The sequence below is a fragment of the Acanthochromis polyacanthus genome, chromosome 23 (genome assembly GCF_021347895.1).
Source record: "Acanthochromis polyacanthus isolate Apoly-LR-REF ecotype Palm Island chromosome 23, KAUST_Apoly_ChrSc, whole genome shotgun sequence".
NCBI classification, from domain to species: Eukaryota; Metazoa; Chordata; class Actinopteri; family Pomacentridae; genus Acanthochromis; species Acanthochromis polyacanthus.
The window spans coordinates 10,239,641-10,266,265 of record NC_067135.1 but is presented as its reverse complement, the minus strand read 5'-3'; the positions used below and the strand labels follow the sequence as shown (position 1 = coordinate 10,266,265).

Sequence of the window (26,625 nt, the reverse complement as noted above, 5' to 3'; positions counted from 1 at the left end):
GGTGATGCCAAAAGCTGCTGATGTGTCAAGCTGTGGCAAAGTGAGTCACACTAATTAAGTGTCCTTAATATGTGAAAAAAGAAATGCCTTGCCGGAAGAGCAAAGTTATAAATAATTAAGAGGCCTTTGTGAGAACAACTTCCCTTCAGATTCACACCCTAAGTCCATAAATCTCTCTACATTGTACTTTCTTCCAAAGCATTTGGTTTACAAAAATTAATTGCACAGGGGTAACAAGCTTTTAAAACAATCCTTAATCCACATTCGCTGTGCTACAATATGACTTGTTGCAAAGCATGGGACAGCTTTCAGCCACTCTGCAACTTCTGAGCCTCCTTTTTCTCTGTGCCGATCAATATATCTTTCCATCAGGCTGGTGCATTATACAACTACATGACAGCTGAGTGTTCCCTCTTGTTACTCCTAAAATGTGACACATTTTACTCCTACTGAAGATTATACTTCGTTTGTCGTTAAAGAAGAAACTTGCACATAATTCATTTTCAGACAGTAACTTTAGAGCCATGCTGAGTCTTACTTTGCAACTTATTGCAGGTGTCAAATAGGGAGAAAAAGCTATTTCCACCTCTTTCACGCCGCCCCTTAAGAAGCCCACACAAACACTTAACCAGTCATGACCTTCAACTGCTGGCTGACAACATAATTAGATGCCATGTACATAGAAAAAAAGTAGACTGTTGCTAGAGTAACGAAAAATGAACTTTTATTGGAGATTCATTCTTAGCGTAACTATTTCTTTAACAGACGGTTTGAGATCTATTAACTGCATCTGTATTTGCTTTTGGGGAAAAAAAAGCAAAAAGCATGCTAATGACTGGAGGAAAAACTGCTGAGCAAGGTTATGGATTGTGTTGGGTTTGTGGTTATAAATTGCAGTTTCAAAGGCTGCACTTTTTCTGCTGCCGGGTGTACCAGCCTGAAGTTTACTTTGGTGTTGAGTTGTTCACTGCTGAATTTAAATTCACTTAACAACGATGATTTAGGGACATTTTAAATGTCTCGATCAGCTACAGGTAACAAATGCTCTCAATTTCACTCACATTTATGTAAAAGTCTGAAAGGTCATGTTGTATAAGTAAGAGGGAAGTTACTATTTCTTATTTCTACTTCGCTGCTGACACAGTATTCTACATTTCTTGGATTTAACACGCTTTCTTTGGTCTGTGTATTTTAATTAAGAGTTGGGACCAGGCAAACAAACAAAAGTTGGAATATTTACAATAGCCTTTGCACAAGAAGCCACTGCATGTACAATAAGGAGCAATAAAACATGACCCTGCATCCTAAAACCCTGAAACAACAGTGAAACTTGACTGTAAAATTCCCTCCAGACTGCAGACGTGGTTTGAGCCTTCAGGCAACAATGCAGCGGTCATATCCTGTGTGGGCTTCCTGCTCAAAGGCTTGCCACTTTCCAGCACGCGGTCACCGTGTTCAGCCCTGTGAAACTGAACAGGTCACCCACACCGAGCTGAGTCACCCATTATTCCTTAGCGCGTCCAGCAGAGGAAAAGGCAGAACAAAAGCACAGTTCCAGAATTCCACACTGAATACAGTCTCATTGAAATATAACATCCTCTCCACTGCTCTTACAATTGCTTCCTTAATGTCCCCATATTTGACAGCAGCCTGCCAAGAAACATCAAGAATGATGATGACCAAGAACCCTGCACTATATTTTCAGCTTTATCTATAAATATGCATAGGATAATGCAGTTTAAGCCGACTGAGGCACATTAAACAAACAAGACCTACTAAAAGTGCACGTATTCCAGGTACTCTTGCTCAACATGCTCGAGAACAAAGAGCAGACAGAAGGCCCGATGTCAAAACTGGTTCTTCAGCATGCCTCCATATTTATTTCACCATCTTGGTCCGGACGGAAATGTTCCAAAAGCATCAGCAGTGAGGGGTGAGTGTGCATGATGTCTATAGGGGCTGGTGATCTCACTGCTTCATCACCATCACCATGCGAGTAGAGGGGTCCTCACACCGGAATGAATTAAAATAGGGGGAAGAAAGCAGCTCACTGGGTGCAGAGAAGGAAGCGGAATGAGCTCCTGTAAACTTCTGAGTGGCTTTGATCACATATAAAACACAAAATTATGTAATGAGGCCACACCGAAAGCTGTATCTGCTGGTAAATATTGACGAAGGTGTGAAAATGGACGCTGAATGTGAGAGCGGGCTGTGTCATGCCAAAAAACTGGCTGTGATTTGTGTCAAAGCTGTTTTTAATATACAGCTGTTTTTATCTGGATCAAACAGTCAGTTAACAATAACTATATTTCTATGGTCACAGCAAAGGTGTGTCTTTTGTGAAACTCAAGTGTTGTCACAGTTTACAGTGTTATTAGGAATGATATTTAAGATGATTATAGGCAATACTATAACATTTTCTCCTATGTTTGGGCTATGATGTGTCTAATATCCTGTTTTAGACTGTACTTAACATAATTTATGGATATCTTTTGCATATAAAATGAAGAAATTATGTCTTTTGTGGTTATTCTATAGCCTCAGAAGTAACTTCAGTTACTGCATTATATGATTTGAACAGGTCCTTTTGAGCTATTTCAACAGGTAAAAACTGGACTGCATTTAACCCAGACCACAGAGAAGTTAAAAATTAAACAGTGATAAAATTGTAATAGTTTCGACAAAGCGGGGTTTACTTTTTTTTGGGCACATGATCACTTTATGGCACGACGAAGGCTCCATTTTGTTATGCTCGCTACATATTTTAATATTTAATGACCAACCGATACATAGCTTCACTCCTAGCAAGCTGTCAACGACAACGTCACGACTTTAATGAAGAAATAAACGACCTTAAGTTACAGAAAATAACAGTATAAATGTGGCGAAGCAACTCTAGTGCTGCTTTACACTCATTTTCCAACTTGATAAGTGAGCTAACTGAGGCTAACGCTAGGCCTACCTGCTGTCCGACTTACCTGAGCTCCAGGTGCACATCCGCCCCACGTACTGCCGCAAAACACAAGCTAGGAAAGTTTCAAGAACAACTTAATTGAAACTTAAATAAAGGACACACTCACATGAGAGAGAATAAAAGCCCAAAACGTGGTAATATCCTCCAGTACACACGGATCAAGAGTGTTTTGGTTGAGTTTCGGGAGAGAAGAGCCGAAGGAGTCGCTGGTTATGTCAAGGCAGAGCAGCAGGAAAAAACCAGACAACAAAGTGCTCCCGGTGAAACTTCACTCTCACTGGCTGCTTTTGTTGAAAGGTTTATTTCTTTCCTCCGCGAAATTTCCACTTCGGACCGTCCACCAGCGGCAGCCGTCCACTTTTCTTTCTTTTACTCCGGCTTGCGAGACGTGCGTCCCCGCTGCGGCTCGCTGATGCGCGGCGGTAGCGAGCAATGGTCGCTCAGTCGACTTCGGCACCTGAAATACTGGATTAGAGATGTTTTCAGCGCCGAGATGTCAAACCCCGCCTCTTCAACACTGTATTTACTGCAGTCTGCCATACTACTGTAACACCGCTGCTACAGCCACAGCGCGCAGGCTTGGACACACACTCTAATATTTGCAGAGCGCCAACTCCGCTGGCAGCCTCGTTAATGTTGCTTTATGGTGCAGCTTGCAACCCACTACAGTGCAGAGTGTAGTTTACAACTCTGCAACTGCAAAAGAGAGAGAGAGAGAGAGAGAAAGACAGCATTACATGCACACTGGAACATTTGTTTACCAGCACTTAAAAAGTATCTGGATGCAGGGGATGCATTAAAACTCCTGCATGCATTTGCATTGTATTAGTGCACTGCAGTGGCCAGTAATGCTCTTAGGGGTGTCAAACATTCACCTGCATGGTTACACCCCAACAATGTGGTGGCACACTGATGATTATGTGCAACTGGGAGTGGAGGAAAAGCCATGCAAGGCTGGTGTTACTCAAACACCATCTGTCTGATCCTGTTATGTAAAGAAAGCAAATGAAAGGAATGTACAATTAAAGCTGTTCTCCCACTTTTATTTTTTTGAAGCATGAGTGGAATAGTCCTGCTATGTTTCATGGCCAGAGCTGTCCACATTTTTATTTGGAATAACTCTATAAATTAAAATTAGCTTCCTCTATAGCAGAGAGGGGGCATTTATTATAAGTGATGTGTAAAAATATCCCATGTAATAACTTTTTAGGTGTTTGGCTTATATCCAGTGAAAATCCTTGTTGATATAGAGCCATTATCAAATGTGCACAGGTTAAAAAAAATACAAGAAAACTGTGAAAATCTGTCAGAAAAGGTGCCAGAAAAAAAGTGTTGTATTGTAACGTTCAAAAACTGGTACAATAACTGCAAATAGTTGTACAATAATGACGTTTTACTGTAAAATCCACTAAAATTGTGACATTTTACAATCACGCATTGCAAAGATACAAATTATTATTTGCAAAATGCGAATTTTTTTATGTAATTGTATTTGCATTTATGTAAATGTTAAGTGGAGGGATATTCTTTGTGGAATCAACACTTGAATTATTGTTTTTCTATGATTTTATGAGGTATTACCTGTAAAATAACAAAACAAGAAAAATCTTTTATTTAAAAAACACTTGCCATTTTTCAATCAAGAATATGCCTTAAAATTTTCAAGTGAAAGCAAATTTCTTCAGAAAAAATACCCATATTGTTTTGATGATGATTTAAAAACAGTAATAATAAAGTAATTTTGCTGGCACATGATGTGAAAGAAAAAATTACAACATGTAAATACTTTTTTTAGTCTGATGTTACGTACAATTTTTATGATGGTCAATGAATAATCATTGTTTTTCTGTGATTTTGCTGCATACTGTCTGTCATTTAACAAAACTGAAATCTTTTAAAATAAGATTTACCATTTTTTTCAATCCTTAGCATACGTAAATTCCCTTTCAAACAATGTAACATCTGTAAAATAATATTTCTTAGCTGATGTAAATATAGTAAAAAAAAAATAGTGTTCATGAATATTTTTCCTGTGATTTTGCTGAATATGATTTATCATTTAATAAAAAAAAACATGGATAATATGTAAAACACCAGTAGATTGTTTAAAACAATAATAAATTACAGGGCTCTATAAGAAGAGGAAAAAAACAGTCCACTTTTTACAGTCTGTAATTAAGTATGTCATTTATTTTAACCAGGCCATGTTCCTAGCAAGCTTTGTGTTGACGACATAAAAACATCAGTCACTCATTAAAGCTGAGGAAACAGTGATGGAGTGTGAGGTGAGGTTTCTCTGTGTATCAGCGCAGTCCAGCCTTTCCCCAGGAAGTACTTGAAAGAGACCATAGAGGAGACAATGCCATTTCCCTCTGCACACATTTCCTCCAGGGACATATAATGCTTCCTCTTGAAATATAAAAACCTTCAAGAGTGTAGTAATAATCCTTTTGAGTGATGTGAGCTTTAACTTAGTCCCTCAGTGCACCGCTGATTCTACAGGAATATATTCTAATATGCTTATTCTATAGGGAAAGATAATATATATGCTTTTTAGATGTGTTTTGTTATCACTGGTGCTCGAATAGAGACGCTCCCCATAATATTGTTGGACATTCCCACCCTGGCGGTGAGCCTCCTCGCTTTGAAGTGCTGCCACTGAATATCTTGTACTCCTTATAAATTATGGATCAGACAGCTCAGAGAGATCGGGTCTTTAACAAGTTCCACAAACGTAAACTTTTCTTTGCTGACCTTGGTGGACAGCTTGCAATCCAGCTGCTGAATCTGACAATATGTGCGCTGTCAGCATTGTTGGCGTACTTGGTGCCAAAAATCTAAAAATGGCTGTATCATTGCACTGACACGTCACTGCCTGGTTGGCTCCTGTGCACTTTGAATGACTTCGGCACAATTGTGTTTTTTTTTTCTTTTTTAAAACATATCTACTTCCTATTTGTTAAATTATCAGCAAACTTCCTGTAAAAATTGTTGTGACCTTAATTGGACGCTGATCTCAAATCTAACAGCCCAGCACAGGTTTAATTCCGTTGTGAAGGGCGTTTTAATTTAAGATTAATGATCATCCCTTTGCCAGCTCTGCAAGGAGACAGTGCACAACGTAAACACCCCACAGTGAGCTGGTGCCTCTACCCTGACTTCTCACCTTGAGAAAGCCCCAATGAACATCCAGAGATTTGCTGAACGCAGTGGATTAACACAGCTCAGATGACAAAACTATATCCTCTCTTTGCTTGTGTCGCCGTTTTTGCATTTTCACCTGCAACAACAATACCGTACATATCAGTTTTATGGAATCAGATTTTCTGTAAACAGAGCATCAAATGTCTTTTTGTTCACTGAGCGAGTTAGCTTATGTTTTGTAAAGATTTATTAATGATGGTATTGACTGGACCACTGGGCAACTAAATTCCAATTGTGCCATTTGAAGAGGGGTATTTTTAGCACTGCTGCCTGGCTTTTCAATCCATATTCACTGTACACCAAAAGGAAAGTTGTGTCACAAAAACATGCTACTTATTTCAGAGTTTGTGCTGTCAGTGTAGCTTATTATCATTCAAAGGCATGCTTTATGAAAACATATTTTGAGCATTTACTTGCACGTGTAACAAAACCATCCTGCCGTAAAATCCATGATATCACGTGGGTCAGTGTGCCCCTTTTCACACCACATCAAATATAAATTAAAATCCAAAGGCTGAAAGAAACTCATAAACCACAAAGCAAGAATAAGTTCATTAAGGTCCCACTTTTGTTGGTAATTTAACCCATAAAAGCTCATCTTTGTGTGTCAAAGTTGCAGATTTACAAGTGCTTTTTTTCATTGAAATAATAATTTTTTGCCTTAAAATGGCTCACATAATGTCATTTTACACCATTGTATGTTAGAACAAGAAGCAGAGGACCAACAATTTCTCTATAAATTGGCATTATTGGTTCTTTAAGTTTTTTACATATGAAACTCTGGCTGAAGGTGGAAAACAGTCATCCATGGTGTTCACCGCTTATTTTTCTCATTATCTATCCTCTCACCCATAAAAAAGCATCATATGGGCATGTTAAAAAAATATAATTTTGACTGGAGGGGGTTTTTAAGCATAATCTTATCGGACAATGGGAATGTAGTTTAAGTAAATTCAAATTAAAAAAATAAAGCTCCAGCTTCCTATTCTCCCTCTGGTCTTATCTGCTGCAGTAATAGCAAACTGCAAAATTTTTAGTGTCTCATTAAAATGTGAACTTAGTCTGCTCCTGCCTTGGCCTGGGTAATAATAATTGCCCTAGTTTGTGTGCATGTTTGTGTACACACACGCAAGCTTGTATGTGTGAGGTATCATGGGAAATGCGAATAATTCAAATGGAACAGCTTGTACTCATGAAAAAGACTGTGAGGACACAAGTTGTCCTGACAAACACAAACAAATATGGGGCTATTTACTAAGAGTGTGAGTTCAGACTGTGAGACTGTCAATCAAGCTTTTGCCTCTGTCACTTTCTGCAAAAAAAGTGCACGGAATAAAATGACTGAACAAAGCCAAGCTTGTAATGTTTTCTGTGAACGTTGTGTTGATATTGAATTACTACTAATGAGAAACCGCACAGAAGTGAATGCCCTGTTGTTACGTAAGAGATTAGACATGCTCCAACGCCACAATGGGGACCACGGGAGGGCGACGCCTCTGAAGCAACTTGTGCTATATTTAACCAGGGATTAACATCTCTTAATGATGAGTTTTTGGAATGGAATCAGGTTTCTCAAGAATAATGAAGTCAACAGTACTTGGAGAGTACTTTTTGTTCCAGCACTTTTCGGTACACTTCTTGCTTGTGACACGTGGACATTCCTTTTGGTTTTGGTCAAATTTTTCAGACTAAGGTCTGAGGGAAACAAAACTCAGACAAGATTCAGTGAAATGGCATTTGTGTCCTGTCATGATGACTTAGCATTACCACAAGCGCAGCATGAGGTCCCAGCATGGGTGCATTTCATAATACACCATGAGAGCAGGTGAGAGATTTGGCTCATCTTCTAAGTACATTTATTTCACTTTCTAACATTTGCACAAACTTGCATTTTCCTTCTAACCCCAAGTAGGGCTTTGCTCTTTGTTTTACTGCAGAGAGGTGGATGACATGAGCATCATTTTTTGGCAATTGACCATGTTACATTAATTCTGGAGCGCTGCCAAAGGTGGTGACTGTGATGTATTTCACTGCTGTGTTTGCCGTATCCACGGTAGCTGCAGCACACAGGAGAGGCATGCGACCGCCTCAGTGCTGCATGTTGGGAAAGTAATAGCTTTCATTGACTCAGATAAGACACATTAGTTATTCTTTCACAGACGGCACCATCACAATGAGCTATTCCTTCCAAACTAAGCACATTTAAAGCTATTTTCTGCTCTTTTTCAGCTATATTAGATGAGAAAAAAGCATTTACTAGTCACCTGAAGATGCCAGCGCCACAGATTGTTCAGCAACTTGTTGTGGAAGTTAATAATTCTCAACTGGCAACTAACTAGAGAGAGGAGGTTAACATATATTGACCAGTCAGGTACTACATAGATGAGCCCCCTGAGGCAAAAGACAGCGGCTGGATTACTGAGAGAGAATGCAGCTCTAATTGGTCTCAGGGGCTTTTGCAAGTAAACAGGAGCACAATTTTGAATGTGCATATGCCCGTACAGGATAATTACTAGCCTAGCTCTGTGCATCCTTCCATGATGCGGACTCTACAGTGGTGGCTTTTTGTGCACTTAACCTCTCTGCACTCAACAATCATTTTCTGTCCCTAAAATAAGCATTAAAGAGGAGATCAGACATTTCGTCTGGCCACAAACTTGTGCTCAGAATGTGCACTTCTGCACTCTTGAGGGATTGCAGTTTTCGTCCTAGTGAAATTGTTCTACCTGCTGGGTCATTTCACATCATTTCAGGAGTGGAATGCCTGCCCCGTCAGCCTTCACCTCACCTCATCGGCAACCCAACACCACCCCGCTGACCCCCCGGATGCTTTATGTTGGCTCATATTTTTAGATATTCCATTGGGCTTTGCACTTTCCTGTGAGAATGACCACCTGCCTCTCCCATTCATCAGCCTCAGCAAGTCTATCATGTCATCAAATGAGAGAGACATAAACTAAAAATGATGGCACACGAGATTAGCCTCGCTCGTCTGTAATTTAGTGGATTTTTATGTCACAAGGTCATTTTGAAACAATATTAGAAGGTTAATCCCAGATTTCCGACATGTGGGCTGGAAAATACGAGCATAAATCCCACCTAAAACGTGACAGCAAACTCCTCAAAAGTGCGTCCGTATGCTAAAACCCTTTGAGAGAGCCATATGTCTTCTGCAAAAGTACAGCTCAGTGCCCTTGAGGTTATTTCACAGCACATTTGTTTTCTCGCTCGACCCAAGCATGTTTAAAGAAATCCTTTCGGGATATTGGCTGGTCAAGTGGCTCAACCTTTTAGCAGTTGTCTGTGTCAGCAGCACACTCGGTGTTTGCTGCTGTGTGTGCAGATGGAAACCCAGGGGAGTTCAGCTAAAAAACATGACAGTGAACGCATCAGCAGCAGGATCCATTGTTAACTGCTGATAAAGATACGAAAAGCCAGCTGCTCCGGCCGAGCTGGGTCTCACAGGTAAAAAAAATCACAACATAAATTATGAAGCTTAGTGGAATTTGACATCTACCTTGCTTCTGGTACCTGTTGAAAACAACTGCGTGTTCTCTTCTTATCAGGGTTCCTATTATGTAACTAGCGGTCACTCTTGTTTCAGATGTTTATCAGCTATTTGTGTGCTCTTTCTCCCTCTTCAAATGCAGTTTCCAAAATCATTGTGCTCTGGTTGAGCTCACTGAGCCACTACAAGAGTTGATTCCTGCACATAGCTCGATTCTTTCAGGTCAGGACAGTCTCTATCAACACTGGGCCACCCTATTGTCCCAGACAAACTCTCGACCTAGCCTATAATCCAACGCCTGCCGTGCCATCTCATGCCAAAGCAAACATGCTTGAGGGGAAACCAGTTGCAGCCGGGGACTAATAATCGAATCGTCTGGCTCCCCTCGACCCTCAGCCTACGCTACAGTCCCTGCCAATAATATTTCCGTTGCTGCATTTTGATAATGGCTACATTCAAAGTTCAAAGGGAGTTCATGCCTGCTTTTGACAAACACCGCTCGATATTTACTGTGGTGCTTGGCAGAGCTGCTAGTGGTGGCGGTGATGTGCTGTACGCACAGTTCTCCTGAAGAGGCTGGCAGCAGGAATTCAGTAGGACAGAAAGGGAGTGGCACCGGGAGCTGCACATTCCAAAGGCTCTCTGACAGAGGCCAGGAATGCTGATGCCGGACTGTGAGAAATCTGAAAGGCATTTCCCAATTCATTTTTAGCATCACAAATCGCAAACTTAAACTAAATTATACAGGCAAAAATGCAAGATTTTATGAGAACGCAGCAAAATCATCAAATATCTATATAGGCTTTTGCATATTTGGTGCTTAGTAATCATTCCTCATTATCATGTTGTATACATCTATTGCTGTAAAAGAACTCTCGCCCAACCTTCTGATTACTTTAATTAAATGTAAAAATGTAGATTTAATTGAACAAATTTACCAGCTGGTGTAAAAATGACAATGGATTTAACAGTAATAGACAAAAGTATAACAAAAAGAAATGTGTTTGTACAAAACTGCTAGAATGTTCCACCAAAACCTAACTCTGATACCAAACACAATAAATTAATCAGCTGGCTTGCAAACCACACCCATAAATTACTTACCTGATATCAAAGCTCAGGCATACTTTGCAAATTCAATGTTATATAATACATTACACCTTGTCTTAATGATTTGCAGGCTCGACCTACTTGCGAAACCGAGACTTGTCTGTTTTAACTGTTAATCCTTTTGACGGTATATTATCTTGTAAATTAATGTCTTTGATATTCATCACTGTTTGATCAGTCCCATTTCAGCTGTAAAATGTAAACATATCACAAGTACCGAGCACTAAAGCTTCAGTTACTGGCACAAACTACTCCCAGTGTCAAAGCTTAGTCTGTGGTCAAAGGTCACATGAGTGGGTGTCATCTCTTCACCTTGTAGTGTGTGGTTTTAAGCCATTTAGCATTTACTCAAGAGGAGCAACTCTGGAGTGGAGCAACTCTGGAAATTAATCTCTGAAACAGTTATTTCTCCACTTCGAAGCAGCTTTGTTTCATTGCATCATTGTTGCATCATTAATTATGAAGCACCAGGTTAAGCCTGAAAATGTAATTAAGATCCTCTGACAAATTTCTGTTCTATTTTCCTCACTTATTATGTTAAGTGAAGCTTAATCAAGTCGCTGTTATTTAAATAACACATTGTAAGCAACAGACATTGAGCCAAAGTTCTTTCCAGTAGAAAAATGCAATTAGCATTATGAATTCATAGCTTTTAATTTTGATGTTAAGAGTGTTCCTTATGATTTGATTTTTTTTAAGGATTAAAAAATCTAGAAAAATTATATATGATTATGTTAAATATTAAGGTTAAGACCCAATACTTAAGTTACTAAAATTACAACCCTACAAAAATATACAAAGCACAGCAAATCCAAGGAGTTCCTGCTTCCCCTTTGAGCAAGCTTTCTTTTTCTTCATTTCTTTCTTTTATTTTTTCTAATTTTTTTTAATCTATTTATAGTCATGGAAAAAAAATAAGAGACCACCCTTCTTTTCTTCAATTTCTTGTTCATTTTGATATTTTTGTGCTGAAGGTTGAATGTAAGCAGGAAACCACTCTCGGCCTTTACGTGTGCAGTGCTGCTTAGGACATAAAATAGCCTCTTATATACCCTGGGAATACAATGAAGCTTAAGCATGTCAAATATTACATAAAATATTTGGTAATCAGCTGCATTTTTTGTCATGTTCATAGCATTCTTCAGGGAATATATCTTTTGTGGTACCAGGCATTGAAATGAGCAAGAAACTGAAGAAAACAAGGGTGGTCTAATCATTTTTTTCCATGACTGTACATTACCAACAGCTGAAAGAAATGACTTCCAGGATAACCAGACTCTGAGAGGGCGGTCATCTGCCTCAATCTGTCGGAGTGAACAGGACAGCAAACAAGATAAGATAAACTCCGGACAAGTATTCCACAGTAAATCTAATAAATAAGTGTCCACAGATATGTAAACTATCAGCACTAAATAAAAAATTAACATGTTAGCTTAACACTTACATCATGCACAAAAAGGTTTCTCTTATTTTACTGGACCTTTATCTATGTCCTAAATAATGAAGACTCAACCCACATTCTAAATAGTCCACACTTACATTGCACCTTTTAACCTTTGCTACAAAGTGCTTTACAATGGGTTCACACTCTAATGGTTTCAGAGCTGCCATCGGGAACAATTTGGGATTCAGTGTCTTGCCCAAGGACACTTGAGCGGCTGGAGGGGCCAAGGAGCCAACAGTGCAATTAGTGGACAAACTGCTCTACCACCTCAGTCAGGCTCAGTATAAACACAACAGCACAACAAGCCTTCAAGATCAGGCTAAATAACGAACTTTTCTCCAAAATGTGATTAAGTTACTACACATAGGCCATGCAAAACTCGTACAACCTGCAAGTTTAACTCAGTCTGTTTGCTTAAATGCGCTATATCTGAGAGGAATTAACAGGAATAAACAGAAGATGCAGACAGATAAGGAGCAGACACCACTTATCATGTTGCTCTCCCATCAATCCCACTCCTTCGACTGGGCATAGCCGAAAGGTGAGAGACACATCAGTCAAGTCACTCATGTCAAAGAAGCAGATTTGATTTGTCAAGCAGTGTAACCTTGAGGCATGTTACAGTGGCTCACATGTATCTTTGGCCTGTCACATGATATGATAAGTGATGGGTTTGCATTGGACTCTAGCACACAGGCGCAGCATCACTCACTCAAGTGAGCCTTCAGTGCAGCTCATACCAAGTCAATGTGAAATTTACTGCCGGGGGGCATGTTGTGGAATATGTTACAAAAACGGAAGCATGTTTTCGTTTTATCAGTAATTTCAAGGGAAGAAGACTGACTTAACGTTAATTAAAGATCACATAAGATTATTCTTTTGCATCTACACTAGTTTATTGAGCAAAAACTTGTGTCTGCAAGACAAAATATTCTTATGCACATTAATATACAACAATGTTGATTTATTCCAGGAGTGAGTCGACCTACTGAACAATGTGATTTATTTATTTTCCTCTGCAGTGCAATATTTAACATCACTAGTAAACTAGTGGATGATGCATGAAAGCTCGCATGAACCACGAACAGGATGCTTTCTTTCAAACCCCACTCTGCTGACAGGAACTTCACCACGCTCACAACAACCTCGGGTGAAGCAACTAAGCAGACAGCATCTCTGTGTGACTTCATTGTAGGTTCAGAGGTCTTCTGACTCAGGGATAAGCACAGGCTCAAGGGAGATAGTAGGCAGGGAGACCGGACCGCCCGCTGACACCCACCCCAGAGCAGATCTGTTGAAGGAGGGTCGATTCACCGTGGCTTCCCCCTGAAGCTCTGGCAGCTCTGGGAGAGTTTCCACCTGGATGGGTTTGATAGGAGCAGGTCTGGGCGTCTTGCTGAAGCCACCGAAAGGGGTTGCTACCCTGGAAGTGACGGGGGGACGGTGTTAACAGTATCCGTCATGTGCTAATGAGGAAACAGTCGTGACATTTGAAGTGATACAACTAAGAAAGATTCTGACTGGAGGACATATAGTGGCTGAGAAGGAGAAGTGCTGTGTTCTGAGGAAAGTGAAGGACAATACTTGTTTTACCCTTAGCACCCGCATACATGATGAATTAAAGAACAACTGTATAAATCCTTAGAGACACAATGTTACAATTTTTAAATGACTCAAATGTTCCATTTATAAGCAGTAAACCACATTTGATAATTGCTGATAGTCTTACTTGGTTTGGTTTGACCTGCAGCATGTGGTGGTTCATGTTAAAAAAACACAAACACTGCAGACCATCCAGCAAGTTTGAAAATGTAAAGACAGACAGCCGTGTCAGATTTTCAACAATCTTTGAGCTAATCACATGTGACTGCAGTTCAGTTGTTAAACTTAACCAAATCAATTTAATCACAATCACTTTATGCAGAATGTCTCATTAAAACGCCAAAAAATAATCTGTTTGAACTAACCAAATTCCAGTCTTCTTTGGTGAAATCACAAAATCATTATTGACTTCGCTTGACACAACAGTCAAGTGACAAAATTTCCGGGACTTTTCAGGTGAACTCAGCTGAACTGCAGGCAGTGCTTACACAGAGCAGATAGGAGGGTAGTATAGAAAAGAATGAAAAATCTAAGCAGTATTATATCTATAATATATAGAGACACCATTGCTTTTACCAGTATTATGTATGCCTGTGGGCTCTTGGGAAAATGCTGTACTTTTTTGGCAAAGTAAATAATTCTTAAAAATTTCACTTTTTCTTTTCTATGATTGCATTATAACTGCGTCGTGCTCAATGGGAGACATTTCTGAGTTCTCTCTACTTCTATCCATGGTTGTGCTGCTTCCATAGAGGTGCAGGACTTTATAAAGTAATGAAAAATGAGCAAACAGTAAGTAAAAATGTGACAAGAGCAAAGAAACGGCCAGAAGCTGCCTTGAGTTTAAAGAGTCGACATTCATAATTTCATACATGAGTTCAGTTCTTTAAAATTGACACTTTACAGAGAATTTTACATTATTGCTGGCTTGCCGTCCACCTGTGAAGCTGTTACCTGTTGAAACTTTTGTACCCTGGTCGGTCTGGTCGGGGCTCCAGCTCAGGCATGCGGGTGATGAGAGTGTCAGCCAAGGCCGGGTCATTGATAATGGCCTGCTCCCAGGGTGAGTGGTAGGATTTTGGCACAGCTGTACTGTTGAACCTCTCTGGGGGGATGTCTTTCAAAGGACCTCCATATCCTGTGTAAATTATACAACACAGACAGCACATGAACAGAGGGATTTTCTCTGTCAAATAAAGAACTGTGATTTTTCATTATGTATTTTATTTTATACATTTTTATTCGATATTTCTCCGCATATGGAGGGCAATGAGGTAAAATTTAAAATCTAAATTAAAACACAACAAGTAAACATGCGGTGTAAAGAAAAAACATCCTTCCCTTTGATCACAGGCCTGTCAGCCTGTCATGAGCAAGCTTGACTGTCTCATCATATGACTTCAGAGTGCTGAAGTTGAAAAAGCTCACCTCTCGCTGGCATATCCAGCTGTCAGAATTCAAAGTTACTTTGCTAAGTTTGTAGTGCTGAGTGTTGGATGAAATCTAAAAAAACCTGGCACTGGTAGCATTGTTAGCAGCATTGTATGCGTATTAAACTGGACTTGGAGTCTTCATCCTACAGAGTAATTCAGCATTTCAGACTGTTCACGGCACTTAATGTAATGGATGGTTGCAAGCCACAACGTTGAATCTATTTATTTAGATTAGCCTTTTATGTTGCAGACATCATTTGGATGAGTTGAGGTGACATGATACTGTTAGAAATTGCCTCGACTTAATAACTCTTTAGTTGTTGTTGATTCAGTTGATGTAACAGTAAATTCATGTTGAGGTAACTTAATAAAACTAACTTCATTTTTCTTCAAACCTGTGGTCAGGATTCCAAGTCCATCCACATATTTTACAATGAACCAACTTATTCAGTTCGACATTTGCCAGGTTGCAACTATGTCTTCACATTTATGGTAATTAGGAACAAAACACTTAATTTTTTTTTTTTTAAAAGAACATGGAAATATAAGGTAGAGGAACTGAATTTTTCAAAACTTGTTGTAACAAGACATTGATTTGTCGAGGAAATGCTAATTCACCCAACTCCATTAAGTTGGTTGGTTAAACTTATCTTTCAATTAATTAGAAGTTGTCATAAGTCAACAAAAGTGATGCAAACCGATTCATTATGATTGTATTTGTGTCCTAATATTAGTTTTTAGAGTGTTTTTACGAAGAAAAAAGTAAGTGTGGGGTTATTGCAACCCTCCACCTTTTTTCCATTCTGCAGCTCTTTTTTCCTAGTTAAAGTTCACAGCAAAACAAATCAAGAGACAGCTTCCCTGTGTTTCGGTCGGCGCGTATGTGCATGCCAGCATGTATGTCTCCCTGCATAGTCTGTGTGTGTTGATGGGAGAGGCCTATCCAAAGCACTATCCTTCAAACGCAGCGCTTCACTCAGGGGGGCTTGCGAGTTCAGGCATTACATAACGTGGGGCGTCGTGTCACGTCCTAACCTCTCACAATGAACAATCCCCCTTCCTGAGTTTATGTTTTGCCCTGAGGAGGAAGCAGGAGAGACCAAACAGGCCTGTGGGGAAGTTTACAGATTTTGGGGGAGAATCTATTACAAAACATTGTGTAAAAGAGTCCATGAAATGTTGTTCTTGTGGTTGGACGCTTGGCTGAATTAATATTTTTGTGGGAAAGGGCTGTGACACATCCACTTTTATGTGGAGATGAAAGAAAGATCCCAAAAAGCATTGAAGGTATAAAGAAAAAGACTGCAAGCTGGCTTTTTGTGCATAAATCTTCAGATGGCAACATTTTAGTGATTTCTCTATGCCTTGTTGAATATGGCACAAAATATATGAAAATAAAGTTTTGGCTGGACCAGCTGTATTGACACCCATTCTGGCATCATATTTGGTTCTACTACATGCTAAAGTATGTGCTTATGCCTGGTAAAGAACTATACTGTAGGAAATAGCTATATAAATATGTCCAAGTTTTTCCTCTTAAATATATTTAATTGACCACAACTTGCCAAATACTGCTGCTTTTGAATAGATGTTATGTTTTGGTATTTAGTTGTGAATGTATCTTAAAATGGGGTGCATAGTGGCTTGGTGGTTAGCACTTTTGCCTTGCAGCTACAAGATCCCCTCTTTGCATCCCCACCTGCCTGGAATCTTTCTGCATGGAGTTTGCATGTTCTCCCTGTGCATGCAGGGTTTTCACCGGGCATTTCAGTTCCTCCCACAGTCCAAAAACATGCTCAGGTTAATTGGCAACTCTAAATTGTCCGTAGGTGTGAATGCAAGCGTGATTGTTTGTCTCGATATGTAGCCCTGTGACAGACTGGCGACCTGTCCAGGGTGTCCTCTGCCTTCACCCTACGTCAACTTTTTATTTTCTGTTATTTACAGTCCAGAATTCAGTGGTGTTTAGACATTTTCAAAGAATAAAACATTTGCAATTTACAGAAAATTACAGTGAATGTTGTTTGCAGTGGCAAAACTAAACAAGAAAAGCAATCATAGAGGGCAGTATTCTGCCAAGGCTGCTCAGTCGTATGATTTCTGACGGGTAAGTCCTGATAAGTGAATTTGTAGTGGGATTGCAGTCATGTGATCATCATCAGGCAGCTGACATAGCGCTCACTTGCAGTCATAGTTACAGTGATGTCGTGTTGCTATCTCGCAATGATACAGAAGTCTTTAATGTTTTATTTTTGAGCAATGTTGCGCACAGAAAGACAGATTAACAGACTGACAGACGGACAAATGTATGCCAATCGTCACATAACTCTGCTGCGTTCCTTGGTGGAGTAATAAATGCAATATTGCTTGAAAGTGTAGGGACACTATAAAGTAATAAACCTCATATTCACTGTGGAGGACTGCAATCAATAAACGGTAATTAACTTTTTGCATGAATTACAACTTATACCACTGTAAAAATGCAATATCATTTTACAGTTAAGTGTGTTACAGCCTCCAGTCCAGGAACATGGGGCATGCATCCCTGGGTGGATGAGTGAACTATTTTAAGAGTTCTTACCATCTGATACCTTTTGCACTTTGGCCTAATTTCTGCTACAGCTGGAGTGACTTCATTCAGACACTGCAGGGTCGTGTCTGGTCCAGAAATAACACCCTACCCCAGCGTAGACACATTCATCCTTAAACCAGTATTGGTTTTGTGTCAACTGGGCAAAAATTAAGACATGAGGGCGGATGCGAGCGCAGCGCCGATGTTATCAGTGGCACGAGATGCAAACAGGAAACACTTCCCGTGGGTGAAACTCAACAACGATGGTAAGAGCTGATTGCAAGGTGGGTTAAAAAACAGACAGAGGGAAAGAGAGGGAATGTGGAGGAGTAGACATGAGCCAAAGGAGTGGGATGAAGATAGAAAGAAAATGAAAGAAGTACAGGCGGAGACAATAAAAAAACACGTGTAATCATATTCTGCCTGAGGCCGGCAGATTCCAGGCAAGAAGAGAATGTTTTCTTATGTGATCAAAGCCTGCGTGACTACAAACAATGAAAACAGTTGAAATCTTATCAAAACACAGCACATCTAGAGCTTTGTGCAGTGGAGGCTCTCCACTGGGAGCTACACCACCTCTCATACATTCAACATATGTGCATATTTAAGATAAACTGCACAACCAAAGTTCTGCATAACAACAAAACAAGTTAAATGCAAAAAGTGTGTTGCAGAAACAGGGGCCAAAGTTGAACAACGGTGAACTTTAGCTACAGTAAAACCCTGCTGCATGATCTTGAGTCCTTGAAATGTTTTGAATTGTACTGTATCGCCAGTGTCACCCACCTGGAGCAATGCTGGCTGGATTCGGCACCATCCCTGCATCTGGTGCATCACACGTTACTTTAGGTTGCTGGTTATCACCCGAGTTGTTCTCATTGTTGCTGCTGTCTGCTGGGCTGCCATTCTCAGTTTGGAAAACCGTTGTGCTCTAAAAGAAAGATCAAAGAGGTCAGTTGACTTGAAGAGGAAAGTTTGACGCAGTTTCTTATCTGCCAGAATCTTATTAAAGTGAATGTCTGACGTCAGAAACGGCATCTGAAGATTTAAACTGAAGGGTCCAGTGGCTCCGAGTTATCCTGAAAATGTAGATGTTTAGATTTCTAGCTTCTTGAGTACTTGAATCATTTGTTTGGTTACTTGGGACAAGCTATTAATATCAAGAAGAAAAGAAAAAGTCAGCAATAACAGAGCTGGTGTAATAATTAGCCAGTATTAAGGACCTTCCATTTTTAATTAATAAGCAGGACAAACATTGTTTTTCCATCTCTACCAAAGCAATAATGTCACTTTTAAAGTTGATATTGAAAATTTGTCAGCACACAGTTGCACATCTATAAAATACATAATCTTTCTTTTGGAATTCATGGCTGCATTCACTCTTCTTTTTGTTCTGTTTTGGTCTCCACCAACCAATCGAGTGAAATATCTTTCAGGTCAGCTGTGAATATTCCACTTTATTCTGTCATATGTTCCGTGTACAATAGAGATTTTTATCTGAAACCTTCTGCCTGCTACTGTGGTAAACAACTTCAGTCAAAGCAGTTGTAGGCCCAAAAACAAAGAGTTGCTAAAATGGTTTGCCGTTTTTGAAGGACGAGTATTAATCCTTGTGTGAAAAACAGTGTTTGCAGCAATGTTAAAGCATCTGTAATCAATGTTTTTATAACAAACATTTCAAATGACAGTGTGAGTGAGTTAAAGTTTCACTTTATTAGCTGCCTGGCCTGCAGCTATAATGGTTAACCCTTCCTGCTCTAAAAACATTGTTTTCAGTTGCAGAGGGCAGCGAGTTTCACTCTAATCCTCTCCTCAGACTGAACACTAGTTAAAAAAGCGGGACTTAGAGTCTGTAGGAGGCCAGAGATGAGGAAATTAACAACTCTCTATCAAATTTCACCTTTCAGTGCTATCTGTTGAACTAATTGAACATGTTGGCTAATTAGTTTCCACAATTCACCCATGATAGAAATGACAGATGTGGGAAAATGCTACCTACTGAGGATGACTGTGTCAAAAAAGTCATCAGCTATCAACATAAAATGAGACAAGCTCTTCAGAAAAATGGAAGGTTCAACATCTGCCACTGCATGACAACTCAGTGAATTTCATCTCCTGAGGAAGATGACTGCAAGCTGTTTTCTCGTGGCATATTGGGTTATTTTTTTGACAGATGGCAAAGTTTCTGACATATTTAGATTTGTGCCAAACATAATGAAATGCTATTTGCATATGCAGTAAAATACTGGCATAGCAGGATTGCTGATTTTTATCGAGACCAAACTCTCCACCTTTCAATTTCACACACCTGAATTTTGCATGTTTCCCGAGCAAACTGAGAAGCTGCCTGCCTGTCCGTTTGCTCTCAGCATTAGAAGCACTGTTTTCTGGACGTGGATAAACTACACCGCAGCCTGAGCAGCCAGCTTTCATCCCTCTGAACGATATTCATGATGATTTACTCGAGGACTTCCTCAGGAAATGTTGACAACTTGAAACAAAATCCTTCCATTGCCCCGAGCAATAAACAAACTGAGATATGCGAGTGTTTCTCACTTCAAAGATGAAGGAGGAAAAAAAACTTCCCTGGAGCAGAATGATTATTTTATCTACAGACTTCAAGAGGGCACTGCAGAGTACACAAGGCCACCGCACAACTAAATGAAAGAGGATATAGCTAGTGCTGCTAATTAACGAGATATAACAAAGAGAAACTTAGTTATTTTATCTTGATTCAATTCAACTGAGAGCTTTGGGACATAAATTGCATTATGTGTGACCAGGTCAGCCATAGATAAGTACTGCTGGGAAAAGAAAATGCTGACTTGGCCCAATGCCCATACATACACAAAGGGACATTAATAAAGCTACTTATGACCAGCTGGAAGACTTTTACTACGACTATTCTGTGCAGCCCCATGTCTGTAGCACGAGTCAAATAAACACTTCAAGTGCTTAATCTCTCCCACATATACGTCACCAGGATGTGAGGTATTGTGCAAGTGTTTTTCATGTGATGGAGGGGAAATGTGTAGAGGGAAATGGATGACCGTGCACGGAGAAAACACACGCAGGCAGTGTGAAATTCTTACTATAACCTCTTAATCAAAGTGGGTGAGTTGACTGCCCCTGTTCTGCATCTGCTGCAGATTTCTGTGTGTTTACAGGTAAGTTCTGCAGTTCAGGAGCTTTAAAAAGATCAATGCCACTCTAATAATTGCTAATTATGATGGAAGGGCCAGGCAAAGATTAGAATAAAGACTTTCTCTGTCCCAGGGTAACAAAATCTGCCTATCATCACTGTAAAACTCTCTCTTGTTGTTTGCTGAATCCATACAAAACAAAACAAAAAAAGTGGAAAAACTGGTTCTGCAGCTTTGTATGGATTGCAGAAATAATGCACCACATTCTAGCCAGGTGGAACTCATTACTGATGCATATTATATCAGGAAATATTAAAGATTTTCCAGCATTGTTTTGTGTAACTTACGTCTAGTGAGGGGGAACTGTGTATGCCTTATGGGAATGTAAAGTGTACTGTGTAAAAATATAAGAGCATTTAGGTTCAAGATAATTTATTCTTGAAACACAACTGGAGGTGTAATAAGAAATTACACTGACAGTACCAGTTTAAGAAGGCTTGGTTTTGCTTGTAGTGTCAAAATGTGACATTTGATTTAATCTCTATGAAAATTGAAGTTGAAATGCTGTGTTGTTTATCTCATGTTCTTATCGTGTTTATGCACTTTGGTTTATTTATACTTCTATATAAGATTTTACACTACTTACTTTACAGATTCTTTCCTTATAAAATTGACTGTAATTGACGCTATATCAATAAAATTGAATTGAATAAATGAAAAAAGCCAAAATAAGATCTGAATCGACATGTCTAATATAAAACTATAATTTTTTAAAAATGTGATTGTGAATATCCATCATAATAAAATTTTTAAAATGACTTTTTTTGTAATTTCACACAGATTCATTTTCTACTTAAAAGACAAAACTGGTAAATTCAAGTTTATTACTGTAAATACATTTGGTAATCTGTCGAAAAACTATTTTTTATCATGATACATAGAATTTATCATATCTGTTTCACTACACATATCTATTACAGGGAGTTTCTGTGTTTTATGCATGTAAATAACATTCCCTAAACATTAAAAGCTAAAAAACCCCAAAACAAAACCACATGATCTTACATAATATCAAGGCTGGAAAAGTGTATGTTTGTTATGGAAAAGTACAATATTTTTATTAGATGGCCGTTTTCCATTATTCTACACTATAGTTGTTTTTTTTAAATTATATTTGTTTTCGTTTACTTTGTTTATCCTTCACTTCATTATGTATTTGTATGCATGTGTGAATACCTCAGGGAGATCCAAAGCTCAGGTTGATCCTAACAAAAATCCTAGTAAAATAAAAGAAAGAAACACCACAGTGAAAAGGAGGTGTATTTTTATGGGAGAGGATTTTTCCACCTTAGTTTTGTAGGATTTAAACAAACAAGAAATGGCTTATGAAAAAAAGAACGCTTCCGGCTAACCAGCTAGCTAATCTTTTGTTAAAACTAATATGAGCTATTGCTGCCTGCAGTGTCACTGTTAATGCACAAACATGACAGTGGAATAGGTCTTCTCATTTCCATGTCATCAAAAGTAAACGTGCTTTTCCCCCCTAAAATGTCAGAGGATTTCTTTGAGACACAGTTTAGATGAAAACACCTTAATGAGATGGAGTTCCTTGCAGTGCATGTGTGCTTTCTGTATGACATCACCCACATGTGATCACTGCACCACGGTCTTTCTTACACTGAGCTGTGTGTTGTTTTCATTCTGGATGCTCTCAAAAGTGTATTTTTCGGAGCGTCTCTGGCGCATTTTGAAGAGCCGGGAGCCCCGGTTGGAGGCGAGAGACAGCTCCTCTAGCATGATGTCCTTAGGCACGCTCATTTTCTTCCCCAGATCCATCTCTACATCTGGACAGAGGGAGACAAAAGACTTAGCATCTTGTGTGCGCATTCAGTACAGTTATCAGACCTCTGACAAGACAAATGCATTTTCCTAATTTGTATACTCCCACCTATCGAATCTTGTTGAATACAAATTATATTCACACAGAGGAAGAAAAAATAAAAGCCACGCTGCTGCTGCTGCGAAAAAAAAAAGCCCTCCACATGGATTGCTGACTTGGTACTCCTGCCAATATGATGAACGAGGAATTATCCTCCCTCGTAATCAACTCATGTTCGGTGCTTGTTTTGTGGTTTGCTCCATGTGCTCGCTACTGCATGCTGATCATGGAGATGTCACAGGCCTATATCCAAGTGCGAGATGCATAATTTGCCAGAATATCTTTCAGCTGTCAGTAGCCTTCAGACCCTCCCTTTCCCCCGGGCCACGCAGTTGTCCTCACCCTGAAATAGCGTGTTCAAAAGGACAACGACAAAGGGATTAGTTTCTTTGGCCCATAAAAGTATTCATTTGCTTATTTATAGTCGGGGTCGGAGAGAAGAGGGTTGGCAAATGCTGCTCTAGAATGTGGTGCGCTCATGTTTGCTATAAGGTCCAGTGTGTGGAGCAGGCTGAGGTGGTGTTTACAAAAAAGTTAATATGCTTGGAGTATAAAAGTATCCTGTAAATTATGGTGTTATATCCATTTGTAATAAAAAGATGGGCAAAAGGAGCGGAACACGAGAAGGTGACATGGAAGCGGAAGCCAAGAGAGGATGCAACGAAAGAAACTGAGAGGTCAGAGGGATTAGAACAACAAGGAAGTGAAGAGGAAATGATATGGCTACCTTCCTGGGCTTGCACCTCTCTGCAGATTGCTGCTGCCTGCATTTTCCTCTCGCGGTTTGTCATGGTGGAGAACTGTGACATGGCCGCCCCTGGGGAGTTCGGACGAGACACAAAAAGTCACAGGAGACAGCACGCATCAGTACAGCCTGTTCAAATGTATAACAAGAGACAAAAAAAAGCAAGGCAGCACTGCACCATGTTGGCCATTGATTGGGCAAACATCAAGCATACACACTGTGCATAAAGAACCACCGGAGCTGATAGAATTTATCGTGGCAGCAAAAAGGGCAAAGTTAGCACATCCCTTTAAATAACCTTAGGCTGTTAAACATGAAGCACATGCTCTTCAGACATGGCAGTCAGCTGTGTCAGGAGGTCCAGGAATCGATAGACTTGAAATTACCCAAGTGGGCTGAGAGGACACAGGTAGAGAACATGGTGCTGTCACAGCAAACATGGATGAAATAGGAGAGTGGAAACTTTACACCAAGGTGTCAGAGGGCACAATGCAGGCGTTTCTTTCCATTACTGAATAGATTTCACCGAGGGTCAAAGGAATGAAGGAGCATTTCATCACAAATGCTTGTTATCAGTGGTACATTTTTTTAGGTAGTTTAAACAAGAGAATAGTTCAATTAAACACAGATGTGAGAAAAATCAGGATATACAGCCCACAAGAGGCACCCTTTCCAGCAACATATGGATATAAAAAGTGTTCAAGAGAACTAAAACTGACAGCAAGCAATGTACCAAACATAATGCAGGCTGTAGGTGGTAGTGAGAGTCATGCTTGATTCAAAGTGCAAGTGTCACGTCAGACCTGGATGGCACACCTGTGGAGAGGCCCGAGTAGTAATGTCTTACCTGTCCTGAAGGCCTCTCGGGGGTGGGGAGGAGGAGTAGTCTTAAGTTGTGCCTGTCTCCTCAGGGGTAGGAAGTCAGAAAGGTGAGAGGCTGAGAGGGTCAGACTGGGTAGTGCGACCTGTGTGGGTGCTCCCGCTCCCCGATACCAGGCTTGTGGAGGGGAGGGTGGGCCAGAGGGGGCTGCAGAAGCTTGAGTCGACTGACGGACTGAATGAGCGAGCGGGTGGGTGTCAGTTTGTCTGTTGTCATTGGTATTTAGTTCACAAGCAGAGGGGCAACTAAATTTGGAGCGCTACCACTATACCGCTCGCTTTGCCCTCCATCTATCGCTCTCTCGGCCAGTGGTATAGCTCCAGATGGTGGGCATTGATTTCAAAACTGGAGTATTTGTATGCTTGGGGGTGTTTTTGCAGTTATTTGGGCCTAAGTGGAAAAATTGTCGGAAGCTGAGCTGTAATTTACAGTTAAATAATGTATATTCACATATTAAGTCAGCTGTAGTTGAGATTTCAAACAGTGAGCAGAAAGTAAGCAGATGAAAATAAAAGCCAACCCTTGGAACTAGATAGATAGATAGATAGATAGATAGATAGATAGATAGATAGATAGATAGATAGATAGATAGATAGATAGATAGATAGATAGATAGATAGATAGATAGATAGATAGATAGATAGATAGATAGATAGATAGATAGATAGATAGATAGATAGATAGATAGATAGATAGATAGATAGATAGATAGATAGATAGATAGATAGATAAGCATAATAGATATGCGATTTAAATAGCTAAGTATAGAATAAATGGTTGAAACAGCATTTAGCTATAAGTAAGGCGAAATCAATCATCGATAATCAAATCAATTTCTATAGTTTTGTGGAGTTTCTATAGTTTTTTCTGCACAGAATCATTTTCATGACTTAAGTTTTACAGTACAATGTACAATCTTTTCTTTAAATTATTGTTATATTTTATTTTTCTGTTTGTTTATCATTTTATGTCTTTATTTTTTTAGCTACTCGATGCTCAGATTTCCCCCAGGATCAATATAGTATTTATCTATGAGGTAAGTATGAGTGGCACAAGTACAGACTTAATAGAAGTTCACTTGTACAAAAAAATTTACATTTTCACTCTTAATACATCTTCACATATATTAAGATTCAAACAATGTCCAATTTTAGATAAACATAATGAACACATTTGGAGCAGAACTTAGTAAATGTTTGGAAATCTTTGGTAAATTTGGTTTATCTGTACCAAAGTAGGTGTTTTTCTAACTTTAATACCATATTCTTCACCCACAAAGGGCAATAACGTGTTACCGTTTCGTAAACCTCCTAATATACATGAATTCAATAGCACCTTAGGGAAAAGAGAAACTCCTGGAAACCACTGAGCAAGCTTAAACATTGAAAATAAAGCTGCTTCAGCTGCAATCGTCCTTATCAACGCTGGACAATTTGCCTTGCACAGCCAACAATAAATACATTCAGTGACACCCACCATGGGAACAGGGCCCCCTTAAGGCCTGCAGACCAATCAGATAATATCTGTGTTTAAATGCCAGCATGTGATATAAGAAGTATGAAAGACTAATAGGGTTCACTCACTTTCACTATGTTCAGATTGAATTTTTTCAGTTTAATTCATCTACACAGTACATTTCTTTTGTTGGAAAATGGGAAAAATAAAGGAATTTGCAGCACACAACACTGCAGAAAAGTAAGGTTGGGTGGTAAAGCATCTTAGAATCTCAAAAAAGCATCATTTTTTGAGATTCTACAATGCCTGAGAAATAGAAAGCTATGCCAGGAACCCCATAGACAGAAAGAAATATTTTAAAGCTGTATGCTCGGCTCATATTCTGCCTCATGCTTCATCCTTTAAAGCACACTTGAATTGCACAAAGTTTTTTTCTAAATCTAAATTGGTAGGGAAATAATTTCTGTTTATCACCTCCCTCTGTGCCCTTATCTACCCTTCTCTAATGTTCAGCTACAGAAGGTACCCACTGTTATTACGTAACAGTGGTCACCATGGGAACGGTCCCCCTCCCCTCCCAACCTGCTGTATATTCAAGACAACACATCACACAAAC

At 39.5% G+C, this 26,625-nt stretch overlaps 2 protein-coding genes across 5 annotated transcripts in view; both read right to left on the bottom strand.

Moving 5' to 3' along the window:
• LOC110949393 (inactive ubiquitin carboxyl-terminal hydrolase 53) overlaps positions 1-3,607 on the bottom strand; it is a 33,487-nt gene extending 29,880 nt beyond the window's left edge. For all 3 annotated transcript variants that reach the window (XM_022191405.2, XM_022191406.2, XM_051943883.1), the window contains exon 1: positions 3,081-3,607. The gene's annotated coding sequence lies outside the window, so the exon portion shown is untranslated. The remainder of the gene's footprint in view (positions 1-3,080) is intronic.
• Positions 3,608-13,189: 9,582 nt separating this feature from the next.
• LOC110966432 (myozenin-2-like) lies at positions 13,190-26,577 on the bottom strand. 2 transcript variants are annotated; one of them, XM_022215792.2, is made up of 6 exons: positions 24,522-26,577; positions 23,657-23,746; positions 22,668-22,834; positions 18,634-18,778; positions 14,797-14,980; positions 13,190-13,663 (listed from the first exon to the last, which is right to left on the bottom strand). In XM_022215792.2, exons 2-6 carry the CDS (start codon positions 23,736-23,738, stop codon positions 13,438-13,440), a joined length of 804 nt encoding a protein of 267 aa, XP_022071484.1. In that variant the 5' UTR covers positions 23,739-23,746; positions 24,522-26,577; the 3' UTR covers positions 13,190-13,437. The 2 variants fall into 2 exon arrangements, with proteins under 2 accessions (XP_022071484.1, XP_051799844.1); XM_051943884.1 differs by having other exon boundaries at positions 23,657-26,577.
• Between the last annotated feature and the right edge of the window lie 48 nt (positions 26,578-26,625).